This window comes from Henckelia pumila, chromosome 4 (genome assembly GCF_033568475.1).
Source record: "Henckelia pumila isolate YLH828 chromosome 4, ASM3356847v2, whole genome shotgun sequence".
Taxonomy (NCBI): Eukaryota; Viridiplantae; Streptophyta; class Magnoliopsida; order Lamiales; family Gesneriaceae; genus Henckelia; species Henckelia pumila.
The window spans coordinates 3,627,657-3,645,337 of record NC_133123.1 but is presented as its reverse complement, the minus strand read 5'-3'; the positions used below and the strand labels follow the sequence as shown (position 1 = coordinate 3,645,337).

General features: G+C 33.8%; 1 protein-coding gene across 1 annotated transcript; it reads left to right on the top strand.

Annotated features, from left to right (window-relative positions):
• The first annotated feature begins 15,367 nt into the window (after positions 1-15,367).
• LOC140894477 (uncharacterized) lies at positions 15,368-16,087 on the top strand. The gene has a single exon (XM_073302977.1). It carries the CDS (start codon positions 15,368-15,370, stop codon positions 15,854-15,856), a length of 489 nt encoding a protein of 162 aa, XP_073159078.1. The 3' UTR covers positions 15,857-16,087.
• Positions 16,088-17,681: the final 1,594 nt, after the last annotated feature.

Here is a 17,681-nt window from a genome sequence, read left to right as displayed (position 1 = left end):
ACGGCCAAAGGCCCAAGTATAATTGTGCTATATGCCTAAAAGAAATACTGAATAATAGGCCCAAGTAAAATATTGGATTAGGTCCAAGAAAACTAAGTATTAAATATTTAGGCCCAAAATAAGTATCGGGCTGCAGTTATTCCAGGAAAATGCCCAAATTGGGCAAGCAAGAATAGGCACACAATTTAGTATTGGGTTAAGCCCATTGGTCTGAGTAGGCCCAATTAAAATCGGGCTAGGCAAGAATGGGCCTTAATTATGTATTGGGCAAAGCCCACGAAAATTATTGAATGCCTAAGCCCAATGGTATTGGGCTGCGATGAATCCTGGGTGGGCCAAACTAAATTGGGCTGGGGAATAAACAAAGTAAGTATTATTATTGGGCTACGTTTAAACCGGCATAGGCCCACGAAAATTATTGAATGCCTAAGCCCAATGGTATTGGGCTGGGATGAATCCGGGGTGGGCAAACTAAATTGGGCTGGGGAATAAACAAAGTAAGTATTATTATTGGGCTACGTTTAAACCGGTATAGGCCCAACTTTAATTGGGCTAGGCACTAAGAGAATTGAATATTGGGCTCAGGTGAATATTGAAATAGGCCCAAAATAAGTGTTACAAACAGAGCAGACTTAATATTCGGCCCAATTTAAATTGGGATAAGTATTAAAAAGAAGTACTTATTGGGCTGCAGTAAAACAGACACTCCTCAAGAAAGGGCATCAGTTCGCAAGGGTATGTATCATGAATGAATAGGCCCAATTTAAATTGGTCTAAGTATTAAAAGTACTAATTGGGCCCATCTTTAATTGGCCTAGGAACCAAGCAAATTGCATATTGGGCTCAGGTGAATATTGAAATAGGCCCAAAATAAGTGTTATCAACTGAGCCGACTTAATATTCGGTCCAATTAAAATTGGGCTAAGTATTAAAAGAAGTACTAATTGGGCTGATGTGAATGAATAGACCCAATTTAAATTGGGCTAAGTATTAAAAGAAGTACTAATTGGGCTGCGGTGAATGAATAGGCCTAATTTAAATTGTGCTAGTCATTAATAGGCCTTAATTCAGTATTGGGCTAAGCCTACGAATATTATTCAATGCCCTAGGGTCAAGAGAAGTATTGGGCTGCGGTGAATCCTGGATGGGCCCAAGATGAATTGGTCTAGGCAATAAACGAAGTAAGTATCGCAAATTGGGCTATATTTAATCCTGGCCCCACTTGAATTGGGCTAGGTACTAAGGGAATTGTAATTGGGCTAAGGTGAATCTTGAAATAGGCCCAAAATAAGTGTTACCATCATAGCAGGCTTAATATTGGGCTGCAATGAATCCACCAAAAGGCCCAACAAAAGTGTTACGGTTACCAGCAGAGCAGGCCGAATATTGGTTTGCCGCGAATCCTGGAATAGGTCCACATGGGCCGGGCCTACTAATGGGGTGGACCAAGAAAACTGTTACAAGCAGGCAAAAAGAGAAGTATTACCAGGAGGCCTGAATATTTTGGGTTGCGCTGTTAGTATTGGGCTTCACCCAAGTATTACCAGGAGGCCCGAAAATTACTAGAAATTTAAATTTATTTTTCGAAATTATTTTTATTTTTTAATGTAAAAATACTAAAAGTAAATTTATATATTTTTTTAAATGATCAAATTGGTTTTAAAATAATACAATTCTAATGAAGATAAATTTTTGGTGGGTTTTTGGGGATTCGAAAAAAGTCCAGATTTTGAAAATTTTTGTCAGTCTTAATTGAGCGAGATAAAAATGAAAATATAGCTAAAAACCAGTTGTTAACACATTAATAGTACAGAAAATAACGTTAAAATAATTCCACAAGAATATTTTTTTTGAAATAAAAACTATTATTTTGGTGTACGGACCGCGTGCTTATTTTGTTAATTCTTCAAAAGCCTCGAAATCCACAGTTTCATATTGATAAAATAAGGTATAGTTCAATCTCATTGCAATTTAATTATCAGATACATGATTTGAGTACTAGATATTCTTTAAAGGCACAGTCTCATATCTCAATGTTCGGTAAAGGGGCTTTCTATTGTTTAAGAATATAATTCGTGAAGAAATTACTGGGCAAATTTGTATTGAAAAAATCAGACAGGAAAGTTGCAATATAATTAATCGACTGAAGCAATGCTATCCGCGAATATATTTTTCCAAGTTTATAATCTAAAAATTTGCCCAACCTCATCCGTTCCCAAATTAAGCATTGGCTTGCTATATATAATCCCCTAATCTTGGGATGGATCATTATTATCCTGGTTGTCTTCTGACTTATCTCTTCGATAATCTTCCATAATAAAGGCCGGCACCACAAAATTGGCAATCCAGTAAGCAAACAGAAGCACGGCGCTGCCAACAAATTACACAGATAAATCAATCGATCAAATTATTACATTATAAACATCACAATCTTACACCTTGTCTGAAGCAGGACCGATAAGTTTCCGCTGTTAGCCGGCGAACTAGCGGTGATATAAACAGGAGGAACTGTGGCCCAGGTTCTAAAAGACGAGAATCCTGCTCGATTTTCTTGAATCTTGAATGCTTTCTTGGACTGAAAAACCATCCTCCTTTGGCGAATGTAACTGCAATTTGGAAGAGACGAAGGGGGTAAAGAGTGGCATGTTATGGAATTCATTTCGCTTATGTTCGATCACCTGTTTGGTGTAGTTTATGGATAATGTTTGGAGGATATATAGGGAAGGGAAGGATAGTTTGATATATATATATATTTTTTTTGGATATTTGAAGAAATGGACTTGGTCAATATTTTTTTTAAGAAAATAATTAGATAATAAAATGTTCTTTTTTTTGTTGTTGTTTTGGATTGTTAATATATTGAGCAAATATATTTGTTTTTTTTTTTTACCAACTCGATGGATTGTTCTATCGTAAAATGATTTCATTTAATCTATATTGGTAGAATTGCATGCTTTGATAAATAATTTTTTTTATCAGTTAAATTTGAAATTTGTCTCACAAATTAAACCGTGCATGAGATCTAATATTAGTTTTTGTGTTTAGTTTAATTTGCAACATCAAGGAGATGTTTTATTTCAAAATGGGATTTCACTCCTCTGGATTTTTAAAAGAGTAATGCTAGCTAGATGTACACTTTGATTTATATTTATCCTTATTAATTACAAAACTATAGCTTATTTTTTGAAAAATGTTAGATGTACACCTTGTAGTGTTCATTTTGGTTTACACCCTTACTTAAATATTTCTCTCATTTTTCTCATTAAATACAAAACTAATCATGATAAGAAATAAATATCTAGTTATCAAGAAAAATTTTGTAATTAATAAGTAAGAGTGTAAACCAAGATATGCACTTAGGTGTACGTCTAGCATTATTCTTACTCTTATCATGGGTAATTTTGTAGTTAATGAAAGAAATTGTAAATAGATATAAACCAAATGTACACTACAAGATGTACATATAATATATATTTTTATTTTTAAAATACACATATAATATTAGTCACACATAGCAGGTCATATTTAATATATATATATATATATATATATATATATATATATATATATATATATATATAAAGGTTGAGATTCTTGGCGATCCGATTTTGTTAAACTAATTATTTTTTTTTGTAAAATACATGTAAGGATCCGATGCTAATTTCGTAATTAATTGGCAAGATCCAGTAATAACAATTTTAAAATGCGAAATTTAAATAATTATGCCAAATTAAATTAAATGTGTATACTCTTTTCATTTATTTGGGGTTAAAACTTGATTTGATTTAAGTTATTTTAACTCTTGTGTGCTCTATATATCAAATATGCATTTTAATATCGTCTATAAATTGATATTTATTAATACATATTTTTAATACACAATTAATTTATTTGACATAATTATTTTAATTTCGCATTGTAAAATAATTATTACTGGATATTACCATTTAATTACGAAATTAGAAAATTGATAATATATTTTACTTAAAATATATAATTTAGAAAATTATAACTATCATAGAGTTGTTGAGAATTCGATCGAGGTTTAGTTTAATTTTGTATTGAAAATATTGATAATTGATCAAATAAAAATTTATATGAGCTCGTATTGTGTAGCATTGCAGTTGAGCATTTCGGAAAATTGAGATTTGAATGTATGAGCATACGAGGAAAGATTGAACCTCGAGATGAGTTGAATTCTCGAGTCCCGAGAAAAATCACACATTTTACTTGTTACATGTTATTGTTTGGATTATGTGATTCGATTCTCGTATTTTGATTGATGACATAATTATATTTTGATGTTGCTCGGTGATTTTTGATATTTGTTGCTATGTCATTTCCATGAATCGATTTACATGCATGTTATTGAGATGGTTTTTGAAACGAGCATTAGCGAGAGCAAGATATGTTGATATATGTATTTTGCATTATCTCATTCATATTGAGTCATCTTTATTCGAAATTGATAGCATTGATGCTGAGATCGGATACAAATCTTAATGTCGAGGTCGGATACGAACCTTGATGTTGGGTCGGATACGAATTCAGTCTTAGGTGGGGTTAGCAGGAGCTTGGAATTTTAGGTATTCACTTAATCTTGTTAGGTCTTTTTTTGAATACTTTTTTAACGTTTTCAAAGACTCAACCCTTGCGGCAAGAAAAGGTCCGAAATAGCCGTTACCACAAAGGGATGCAATTTGAACGTGCTTTTCGGCTTTTTCCTAGTTGTTGCAGGTCTTGACGTATACCGAGATCGGATACGAATCTTGATGTCGGGGTCGGATACTAACCTCGATGATTGTTGCCCATTGTTGCAAGCCAGCATATTCTTGAACATGCATTTCATGAAAAGCATTATTTAATTTCAATAGCATTGATTGTGTCTTATCGATTTGAAATGCATTTAAGTTGACATATTTGATGATTATATGCTTCTGTTGTACATACTAAGTTTTTATACTTACCGATTTTCCGGTTGTTGCTTTGTTTTGTGTGTGGGATTGAATAGAAGTGGAGATCCGGGTTTTAGCTTGTTTTAATGGGCTTGTAATTTGGACAATGTCGAGTATTTTTCCATTGTCGAGTCATGTTGCATTTTAATCTCGTTTTCATGATGTTTAAAACCCTTTTTATTGTAGAATTTGATTATTGTGTCGATGTGGCGCCATTTCAGACGTTTAGGCCAAAAAAAAAATAAAATGGAGATGGGTGCGTAGGGCATGCGCCCCTGCGCCTACCAAACAGCGAGGGCGCGCATGGGGTTCGAAAAAAAAAATTGACGACGTGTTTTTGCGTCTTCAAATGTAAGGCTAACGCGTCGCCAAATGTCCTAGAGTTTTTTTTTATATTTGCACCCGGGGTCCCCCACCCGCGCTACTTTTCAAGTTCCCCGCGCTAGTTCATCTCTCTCACACACTTGGGCGTGTTATATGTGCATGGGAATTTTTGAGTAGTTTTTTAAATTTTTCCTATTTTTGAGTATTCTAAGCCTATTAAGGGGGGTGTATTCAATCCGGAGAATTATTGACTTTTATGGATTTTAGAAGTTTAGAGGTATTCAATCATGACTTTTATATACTCTATAGAAGTCTAGTGGTATTCAAAATAGACTTTTATAGAGTTTTAAAAGTCAAGTGGTATTCAACCTGGACTTTTAAAAACTCTATAAAAGTCTAGTGTTATTCAAAATGTCAATTAACTTTTAATAACTCCATGAAAATCATGGACATACAAACATTAATGCTTAAGGTACAACTATATTTTGTAAAAAAAAGTCTTTGGTATAACCCAAAGATTTGGATGGATTTCTCATAATTTCCTTTTCTTTCTCGCATTTCTTCACTCCTCACTATCTCACTCCTCTCTATCTCACTCTCTCTCATATTCAAAATGAATCTCCTCTCTATCTCACTCTCTCCCATATTCAAAATGAATTATATATTTGTTCTTTTTTCTAAAATCAAAATAAAAAATATTATTTAAATATTTGAAATTTTCAAAATATTTTGTGCTTTTTAAATTATGATTTATACCAATAATTATAATAGTTAATGATAATAATATATGATTCAAAAAATTATAATATGATTTAATTTAAATATTTGATTAGTTGATAACATACACGATAAAAAATAAAAATTGACAAATAATTTTTTATGATATAATTGATAAAATAATTTATAATTTATCATATGTTTTTTTTTAAAAAAAATAACTTTACACAATCGCAATTTTTTTAGTTTATAATTTTGTTACGTTAATATATATATATATATATACATTTAAAATAAATGAAATCCATTTTCATCAATAAATTAAAAAAATATTTCAAATAAATTTATTATTTATGTCAAATAATTATTATTTCAAAGGAAAAAAAAAAGAAAAATAATAAGATATATTAAAGATACAAATTCATGTAATTGTATGAAAAGCTTACAAATCTCTATAAAAGTCCTTCAAAAGTCTACAAAGAATCCATGCAAATCTGTTTGTAAATCCGTGAAATTCTATAAAAGTTAATAAAAATCCATCAACTCCACAAAAGTCTATCATTTTAAAAAGTCACTGAAAGTCATTAAAACTCTGGATTGAATACACCCCCCTAAGATACTTTTTTATGATATCTTTTGCATTATTTTGCATTATCTTTTTATTTTGAGTTGTAATATAAATTCATTATTCAATAATTGATAATTATTTAGTTTTTGATTGTTATCAATCCAAAATTCTTTTTAGAATTTTACTTGAAGTTTTTAGTTTTGTTCAAATCAAACTTATCAAAGTTTAATAACTTTGTAGCGTTTGTCGATTGTTCTTCATCGTGGATTGTCAGAAACAAGTTTTCTGAAGGTCCTTTTGAATTCAATTGTTTATTTCGCGTTTATTTGTTACTAGTTTCATTGTAAACTAGGGGTGAATATTTAAACTTATTTGTATCAAAAGATTGGAAAAAATATTTTTGATTTTTTTTGTTATTTAATTGAGGACACGTTTAAACTATAATCGTGTTTGCTTTTCATTAAAGATTCTTATCACGGGTCGTCCGATCTCCGTATATAAATAAGGCATCTAAGAATCAGATTTTCACACCAAAAAATATAGCCTCTCTCTTTTGTTTTTGAGTTGTTTTAGGACTTTTCTAGCCTTCTTAGACAAGGGTCGGAGTTTAGCGAGGTGCTACGGGAGTTGTAGCAGTGTAGTGGCTCCGAGTAAGAACTCTCGACATCAGCGGGCTGTCGACGGACTCGTGTATATATAGCCCGAGATCCCTAGTATAATTCGGGAGTATCTAATGGCTTACCTAAGGCTTTTATATTATAATTTGTCATAGAGCAATGTTATGATTATAGACTTGGACAGTAGAGCCGGGGTAGCTAGAGTGGTTTTTTTTAGGTACGAAAGTACTGTTCGAGATATCCTGATTGAGTATGAATGAACTTTATATTTGCATGATTTATACGACTTTATTATATGGAATGATTTTATCTGCATATTTTATGTCACGATTTTATGCATCATGCATTAGCATATTGAGTTTTATCCTTAAGATAGCCTGTAGTAGGATGTTCGTATCACCCTAAGTGTTAGTGAATGGTCGGACACATGGACTCGTGATCAGGTCACCTATATTAACTGTTGGGTATTTGAGCCACCTCCTATCAATTTAGACAATTAATAATTTTACTTAAAATAAATAATTTAGTAAATTATAACTATCATATCTCATCGACCTTCTAAATTCATTATCTCGACAAATCAAAATATGTTATCCAAATGATAATAATAATAAAAAACTATAAAACTGGCTAAGTATAGAATATACACACGAACACATGCACCTTATAATTTCCATATCAAAGGTCAACACAAGAATCGAGCGATGAATTTCGTGTTCGAATAACAATGCAGAAGATGAGGAAAATTAAAGAGGCCCACTGTATTAAATCTACCCTCTCAACCTTACCTTTGAAATTTAGACAATTAATAATTTTACTTAAAATAAATAATTTAGTAAATTATAACTATCATATCTCATCGACCTTCTAAATTCATTATCTCGACAAATCAAAATATGTTATCCAAATGATAATAATAATAATTAAAAACTATAAAACTGCCTAAGTATAGAATATACACACGAACACATGCACCTTATAATTTCCATATCAAAGGTCAACACAAGAATCGAGCGATGAATTTCGTGTTCGAATAACAATGCAGAAGATGAGGAAAATTAAAGAGGCCCACTGTATTAAATCTACCCTCTCAACCTTACCTTTGAAATTCAGCACAATGAGAGAGCCATGCATAATTGAGTTAAAAGCCTATAGCAAGCTATTAGCTACGTTTGAAATTCAGCACAATGAGAGCCATGCATAATTGATCAGTTAAAAGTCTCGCAAGCTACCTTTGAAATTCAGCACAATGAGAGCCATGCATAATTGAGTTAAAAGTCTAGCAAGCAAGCAGGACGTAAGAAAAATGGCGATTTGCATTAATGAATTGTTCAGTCATTACGTGGTTATTTTTGAGAAGATACTAACTCCAATATTACTATTAGACATGCATATATATATCGTGCCAACGCTGCTCTTCATTAATTATATATAAGGATCGATCTTGTAATTACTATATAATCACCCTTGCTATATATTTCTCAAGTTTCAAGCATCACCAAGAATTAATTATCTTGACTACCGAGTCTCATGCAATTTCCTCAGTACTCGAGCATGGCTTCAAAGTTTCTTGTTGTTTTTGTTGTTGGAGCTCTCGTTTGCACGGGTACCGCCGCGAGGAATCTCAAGGGTGCTTCCGAATTCGACAATGAAAAGACGTTTTTTCCTGGCCGTCCAGGATTTGGCGGCGGCCTTGGTAGAGGATTAGGTGGGGGTTCTGGGTTTGGCTTTGGAGTTGGCGTTGGTGGAGGAGGTGGCTCTGGAGGTGGCTTTGGAGCTGGCGTTGGTGGACTTGGTGGAGGAGGTGGCTCTGGAGGTGGCTTTGGAGGTGGCCGCTTTGGAAGTGGCTCTGGAGGTGGCATTGGAGTTGGCTTTGGAGGTGGCTCTGGAGGTGGCTTTGGAAGTGGCTCTGGAGGTGGCTTTGGAGGTGGCTCTGGAGGTGGCCGCTTTGGAGGTGGCTTTGGAGTTGGTGGTGCAGGACTTAATGGAGGTGGCGGTGAAGGGTTTGAAGGAGGAGTCGGTGGTTCTGGGGCAGCTGGAATCGCTGGTGGTGGATTGGGAGGAGGATTTCCTTGAAAATATGAACTCTCGCCTCCTTGCAGCTTACAATATTTTACCATCATAATCAACTGCATGGATCGTATCGTATGTATGGAAGGCAAATTAAGTTACCTCTTCCAAAATTAATTCTAAGATAATATATTATTCGACCATGCATGAGATCTCTAGATGCAATATAAAATAAAGGATCATGCTACTATATGCATGCATGTACAATGAAGTTTACACATTGCGTTACAACGTGTATTTAAAATTATAAAACTATTCTAAATGCATTTTTGAAAGAATTTTTCTAAATCTAGCGTAAAGATAATTTTGTAATTTCAAATGCAATTTGTAACTCAATTTGTAATTCATTATCTTAATTAATATAAAATATCTATTCAATTATATATAGTAAGATGTATTTAATCCATAAATTTACAAGCAAATATTTAATTATTTTTCTTTACTAGAAAAATATTCAAGTAAAAGTGTAAAACTTAAAAAAACATAATGTAGATGACCATTGAAATATGTTTTTGATATTTTAACTGTTATAAAATAAATTATTTCAAATTTTATTATTAGACATCAAAATACATCTGGGTGTAATTCATTTTTATTCCGGACTTCGATACCAATTGCAAAAGCATGTGGTTTTCAATTTATTTCCTCCCAACGTACACATTCATGACATTGATATCGTTCCCAATCTTCAAGCAATTAAAAGGTTGACTAGTAATTTCACTCACCCAATGGCAAATGATGAAAATAAATAAATTACGTTTACCGACTCTCGATTTAAAAAAATAAAAATAAATCAAAATGCAATCTTTTCCTGCTGAAATAATCAATACGGGTGATGATACGAGTGAATGAGCTGGACTTTGTGTCCCAATAAAAATATTGAATATAATGTTAACTGTATACGATCAAACCACCTAATACACTCTTTGGCCCCGTTTGATAAAAGATGAGATAACTCTTGAATTAGAAGATTGATTGATAAGTAGTTGATAAGAAAAAATATGTATATATTGATAGTTTATTTTTATGTTTAGTGTGGTTTTTAAAGGTGGATAAGTTAATATATATTATTTAGGTAGACCAAAATACCCTTTTTTTCACCCAAATCTTCTACCTCAAACCCATCAATTCTTGAAGGGATAGTTTTGTAAATGACTTGTGTAATCAATGAGATAAATTTAATCCATGAAAAAAGAGGTGGATGGGTTATCAAAATGCTAATGTGATTTTCTATCAATCCAGGTCCTTATCTAAGTTAAAAAATTAAAACAAACATGGGCTTGTAAAACAATCCCGTATTTATCAAGGATACCAAATGGAGCCTTTATGTTTTAATAGAACAAGATCAAAATAAAAATATATGCAACATGTTATATTTAAATATAAGAGAAGAGTTACAAACCGAATCTCATATTCAAATTTTTTTTAACAAAATTTCTAATTTTGATTAAAGAAAAAAAGCTAAAAAATACATCTTAAAATCACTTCCAAATTTTGGTCTCCACTGCACGTCATCCACAAATTAAGCTGATAAAAAGTATGAGGTTGGTAAGATCACTGATGAGGAAGAAGCAAAACAGAGGCAGTTAAAATCAATCTTGAACAAAGCTTACCCCACCTTTTGCGAGAATTTGAGAAGGGAGAAAGAGAGGAAGAGGATGCAAATAATTAAAATGGAGGAAGAAGGTGAAAATATGCTTACAGCAAAAGAGAGAGAAGTGGAGAGACTCCAATCGAGGAGACGCATGTTGGGTAATATTACATGACTAATTGGAGAGTTGTACAAGAAAAAAACTTTTAACTGCGAGAATAATAATGCATGAGTGCATTAATAAGTTGTTGGGTCAGTATCGATCAGACTCCTGATGAGGAAAATATCGAAGCGTTGTGCAAATTGATGAGCAGGATCGGTGAGATGATAGATCATCCTAAAGCAAAGGAACAGATGGATGCCTATTTTGACATTATGGCTAAGCTGTCAAATAATATGAAGTTGTCATTGAGGGTAAGGTTCATGCTTAAAGATGTTATTGATCTTAGTATTAAAGAACAAGTGGCAGCAGAGGAGGAAAGTTTAAGGTCCAAAAAAATTTTGATGAGGTCTGGTCTTGTTTTCAATTCAATAAAAGGAACTTTTAACTTTTTAATTCAGTCAAAGCTCCGGCTTGGTCGACCCAGGCTTGGGTCCTCCCAGGCTTTGTCGACCCAAGCGATCGACTAGATCGACCGAAGCGGTTGACCCAAGTTGGGTCGACCAAGCAAGAAGCATGGTCGACCCAACTTAGATCGACCATGCTTCTGGTTGGGTCGACCCAGCATGGTCACCGCCTGCTAGGTCTAAAAAAAAGAAATAAGAAAAAGAAAAAAAAAAGAGGAAAGAAGAATGGAAAAAACAGGAGAGAGAAAATAAAATATTTTTATTCGAGGTCTATCTATTGAATTAAAAACAAAACCAGGTCCATATCCCCCATTTTTCCCTACACAGAGATGCAGCGGCTCAAGAGAGGCAGGCACAAGCTAGTAGGTTAGGCCGTGCTCTGGGTATGGGTAGCTCTGTCAGACGGGTCCCAACTGTTGATTTCGCTCCTCAAACTCCTAGTATGTTGCCTTTTTCAAATCCTGAGTTGAAATAGGGATGAGACACTGAAATGCCTACTACTAATAAAATGCGAAAAAACTTTTTTTTCTTTAAAATAATACTATATATATACGCCCATACATATATGTATATAAAAATAACATATATTTCTTAAATAACCTGAAAAATATTAAATAAATAAATAAATCCTTAAAAATGTTTCATGCATCAATTTAAAATGATAAACAATGCTGCTGAAAAATATCATATGCGGAATAATAATAAAATAAAACATGTTTCAAAATTCCATCATAATAGACTAAATAACTGCGACGGTCACGGGGTCCACTGCTCCGTGAGCTCATACGTCCTCACCACCGGTAGGAGCTACATAAATGTCATTATGCTCACCTGCACCATATAAGCGTAGTGAGCCTAGGGGCTCAACATGTCTAATCCTTTATAACAAGGTTAAAAATAATGCATCACGTAGATACTAATACATATACATGTACATGAGCATGCATGCATGGAAACATTTTTCATAACATAAATGCTGAATCATAAATCATAAACATAACATAACTTTCTTCATCATACATAACATAATTGAGCATGTCATAACATAAAAACTGAGTATGGTCATATCCATGAATGTGACTAATAACTGTGCCGACTGATCAGTCTAAAGAACCATCGTACGTGGCGGTGGATAAATCCACCTCTATGCTGGTAGTAAACTACCTCTGTGCCAGTGGTAAAACCACTTCTATGCCGGTAGTAGAACTACCTCTGTGTCAGTGGTAAAACCACTTCTATGCTGTCACCTCACTTCAATTTCCATAAAAATATTTTTCATGCTCAATTCTTAATCATAAACACATCATAAAATATTTCATGTATGCATGCATTTAAAATATGTTCGTAATATATATTTAATTAATTTTAATAATAAATATACTTTTACTTAAAATAGACTTCATGCATAAAAATAATTAAATATATATTCCGAACTGAGTTTATTTTTATGGGTTGGTCCAGACTGCTGATCACTCACTCTAAGCCCATTAATCTTAACTTAAAGCCCCTAATTAATAAAAATTTTAAAAATTATAATTTTTACTAAAATAAAATACTTAAATGTTATTGGGCTTAAATAAAAATATTTAGGCCCAATAACTAATTAATTCATAAAAATTCCTAGACTGACCCAATAAAATCACTGACTAGCCCAAAAATTCCGATGGGCCCACGGGCCCATAAAATTATTGGGTTAACTTAAAAATAATTTAAAAAGCCCAAATAAAATTATTTGGAAGCCCAAATAATTTTATTTCTAATTAAATGGCCCAAAAACCAATTAAAACATTAAACATTTTAAAATTAAAAATAGTCGAGCCCGGCCCACCTAGCCCGGACCCGGACCTACCTGACCCAACCCTATACCCTACTGACCCAACCCAGACCACCCAGACCCGGCCCAGCCCCAGCCACTACCCAAACCCGAACCCCCTTCCCCTCTTCCTTTCGGCCGTGTGCAGCAGGCCTTCATGGCCTGCTGCCGGCCGGCTCCGGCCGCCCATGGCCGGAGCGCCGCCGCCCAGACGTAGCCCACTTCTGGGCGGTCCTAACCCACCATGGCTCAGCCCGAGCCATGGTCCCTAACCCAGAAGCCGATAGCTTCTTTCCCCAAGCCATGCCGTGTCACCCCCAACAACACCCATGCATCAGATCAACCCTAGCCCATTCCAGTCTAACCCAGCAGACCATGCTTGACTCGAAGGCACCCTAGGACACCCCTGGACCGAGCCCTAGCCTCTGGACCGAACCATGCAATTAAAAACGTGAGCCATGAGTGAACAAATCATCAACACACCTCCAAAACCTTACCTACATGCATAAATCGAAAAGTTCATGATACAAATCTGAAATAAATCCATCATGCGTGCATAGTAGCGTATATGGTGTTTAAACGAAGGAATAGACATGCCTTTCACCGAGTTTTCGATTGAAATAAGATGCTTGATGCGTGTACGATGTCCGGGACGAACGGATCTTTAAACCAAACCAAAAACCTCCAAGTTTTGGTTATGGAGGCTGTTGAAATCTACTGGAATCGTGAGAATGGGGTGGAGAAGGAAGATGTCGGCTGATGGGGTTGGGGTGTAGGGTAGGTTTAGGTTTTTAGTTTTTAAAAAAAATAATAGGTTAATAATTAAAATAAATAGTATTTAGATAATATACCTAAAAATATAATTAAAACTCTCTAATAATAATAATAATCTGATAAGATATCTCCAAATCTCGAAATTATTAAATAGGCTAATTTTAAAAATTAATAAAAGTCAATAAGGAGACTAATTTTGGCTAAAAAATAAACCCTTAAATAAATATATAATTAAATACTAAAATTTTCTTGACAAATATCCTAAAATAATATTCTAAGGCTCGTAAAACTCATAAAATATTTTTGGCTAAATATTTTGGTATCTCGTTCGTCCACGGTCCCGTCTACGCGATCAAAACCAATAATTCCTTAAAAATCTAACAATACCATAATTGCAGGTTAAATGCTAAAATAAATTTAAATCATGCATATAATTCATATAAATGTCATTTAACCCAAATATAAATTTTTTTTAAATAATTAATTTCCCTAATTATGCATGCGAATTTACGTATTAAAATTTCCGGGTGTTACAGACACAATTTTTTATTCATCCCATGTTTTTCTCATTTTTTTTGTTAATCCAATGATCATATCTCATGACACGATATGACACTAGATGTAGGCTTGTCATAGAGCGCTGATTGGTCCAACCAACTGGTTCCTTAAAAATCAAGAGACAAACACCTCTCAACTCATGGTATTAGCTAGTGGAGGATGAGTGTCATATAAGTAAAATTGCGTGAAATTGACAATAATAATTAAAAAAATAAACACAATAATCCTAACTATAAAATCAAAAACATACAAAACAACATATTATTCATGTATATGTCTTGCTTATCCACATCTTATAATGTTTTTATTCATCTATCGTATATCTCATCCATGCTACCAAACGATATATTTGTATATATTATATATACTAAACGACACATGCTTATAATTTCCATATCGAATATGTCAAAATAAATCCACCGATGAATTTTGTGTTGGAATAACAATATTGCAGAAGATGAGAAAAAAGAGGCCCACCATATTAAATCAACCCTCTCAACCATACCTTTGAAATTCAGCACAATGGGAGCCATGCCTGCATATATAATTGAGTTAAAAGTCTACCAAGCAGTTAAGCAGAGTTCATGAACGTAAGAAAAATGGCTATTTGCAGTAATGAATTGTTCAGTCTTAACGCGGTTATTGTTGAGAAGATACTAACTCCAATATTAGACATCGTGCCAACGCTATATATGCTTCATTAATTATAAGGATCTTGTTATAATTACTATATAATCACCCTTGCCATTTCTCAAGTTTCATGCATCATAAGAATCTTGACTGAGTCTCATGCAATTTCCTCACTACTCGAGAATGGCTTCAAAGTTTCTTGTTGTTCTTGTTCTTGGAGCTCTTCTTTGCACCGCTACTGCCGCGAGGAATCTGAAGGGTGCTTCCGAATTCGACGATGAAAAGACGTTCTTCCCTGGCCGTCCAGGATTGGGCGGCGGCCTCGGGGGAGGTGGAGGTGGAGGTTTTGGAGGTGGCGGCGGTGGAGGGTTAGGCGGGGGTACTGGGTATGGGGGTGGAGCTGGCTTTGGTGGTGGTGCTGGAGCTGGTGGTGGGCTTGGTGGAGGTGGCGGTGGAGGGTTTGGAGGAGGAGGCGGTGGAGGGCTAGGTGGTGGTTCTGGATTTGGTGGAGGTGCTGGAGGAGGTTATGGTGGTGGGTCTGGACTCGGTGGAGGTGCTGGCGGAGGAGGGGGTTTTGGAGGAGGTGCTGGTGGTGGAGGTGGATTGGGAGGAGGCGCTGGTGGCGGGTTTGGTGGCGGAGCCGGTGGTGGATTGGGAGGAGGATTTCCTTGAAAAATGAACTCTCGCCTCATGGCAGTTTACAATATTTTACCATGGTAATATCAACTGGATCGTATGTATGGAAGGCAAATTAAGTTACCTCTTCCAAAATTAATTCGAAGATATATAATATTATTCTCTATGCATGATATGTCTAGATGCAATATAAAATAAAATTTACTCCACTCAATTTGGAACTATATTTTTCTAGTTTATTTTCTCAATACAGTTTCGATTATTATTTATACATTCTTGCCATTAATTTATTTGATTCCATATTTTAACTTTCCGCACAATAAATTTTTATAGTAAGATGTATGATCCACCAACCTCCAGAAAATAGTAGAGAAGTTGAGAGGAGTAGAACTAGAGAGAAAAGAGAAGATAACAGAGAGAATCAAGAGAAGAAGAAGAAAAAATTCTGTTCATATTCATATTCCCCATGAGTTACATGGTATTGTTGTATTTATACATTTTCACTAACCACTTTCCTAACTACTAACTCTCTCTAACTTCTTTCTAACTTCCACACATAAGTCTAGTTATATTTGGTTTCTCTTCTTGTATGTCAATTTCTCTTCTTTTATGCCGACTCCCCATTTCTTGTCGTATCAATTACAATATGCTTTGATATTTTTTAACAGTTATAAAATAAATTATTTCAAATTTTATTATTAGACATCAAAATACATTTGGTTGTAATTCATTTTTATTTTCGACTTCCATACCAAGTGCAAAAGCATGTGGTTTTGAATTTCTTCAATTCCTCCAACACATATTCATGGCATCAATCCCAAATTTCAAGCAATTAAAAGGGTTGACTAGTAATTTCACTCACCCAATGGCAAATGATGAAAATAAATAAATTACGTTTACCGACTCTTCATTTTAAAAAAAATTTAAATGCAATCTTTTACCGGTGAAATAATCAATATGGGAGATGAATTTGAAAAATATGAGTGAATGAGCTGGACTTTGAAATTTGAATCCCAATAAAATTATTGAATTAACTATATACGATCAAACCACGTAATACACTCTTTTGGTTTGTTGGATAAGGGATGGATTAATTAGTAATCCATCACAATCATGCGTTTGGTTCGATTTTTGTGTGTTACGAGTTATCCCATCGGCCATCATTTGGGCGGGCCCGCACTGTACACACAATGTGTGTGATTCTCTGTCACACATCACAGACGTGATTATTTGTGCATTTCCATGATTATAATTGTTTTTACAGTTATATCCTTATGTGAACATTTTTTTATTTTTTATTTTAAAAAGTAATAAGGTACATTTTTAGGCAATGTTTGGTACAAGAGATGAGATTATTGAATGATTAGTAAATGAATGATAAAAGATATGATTGATATAGATTGGTAATTTGTGTTGAAAATAATATTGTGTTTGGTTTGATTTTAAAAAATAAGATTAAGTAAGATTTTATAATTATATACCTAAAATACCCTTATTTTTTATTAAATTAACAACTGGTTTTTAGATCTAACTCCACAATGCTCTCTCCTCATTCATTTCTTCCCCAATATTTTCTCCTCGCTCATTTAGTAAAACCTAGCCCACCGACAATGCTTAGAGAATAAGAACTTGAGGTTGAAATGAGAAAGCGGCAAATAAATTACAACGAATTTTTTTTTTATAGACCAAAAATATAGTTTGTTTTTTAAGCTTAAAAAAATTAGAGATTTTACTTGACAATATATAACAAAATGTACCCATTTTAAAAAAACATAAAAGATTATAAATTCGTCAATCGCATTACAAATTCACTATTTTAATTTTAAAAAATAATTAATATGTAATAAATATCGTTAATTAT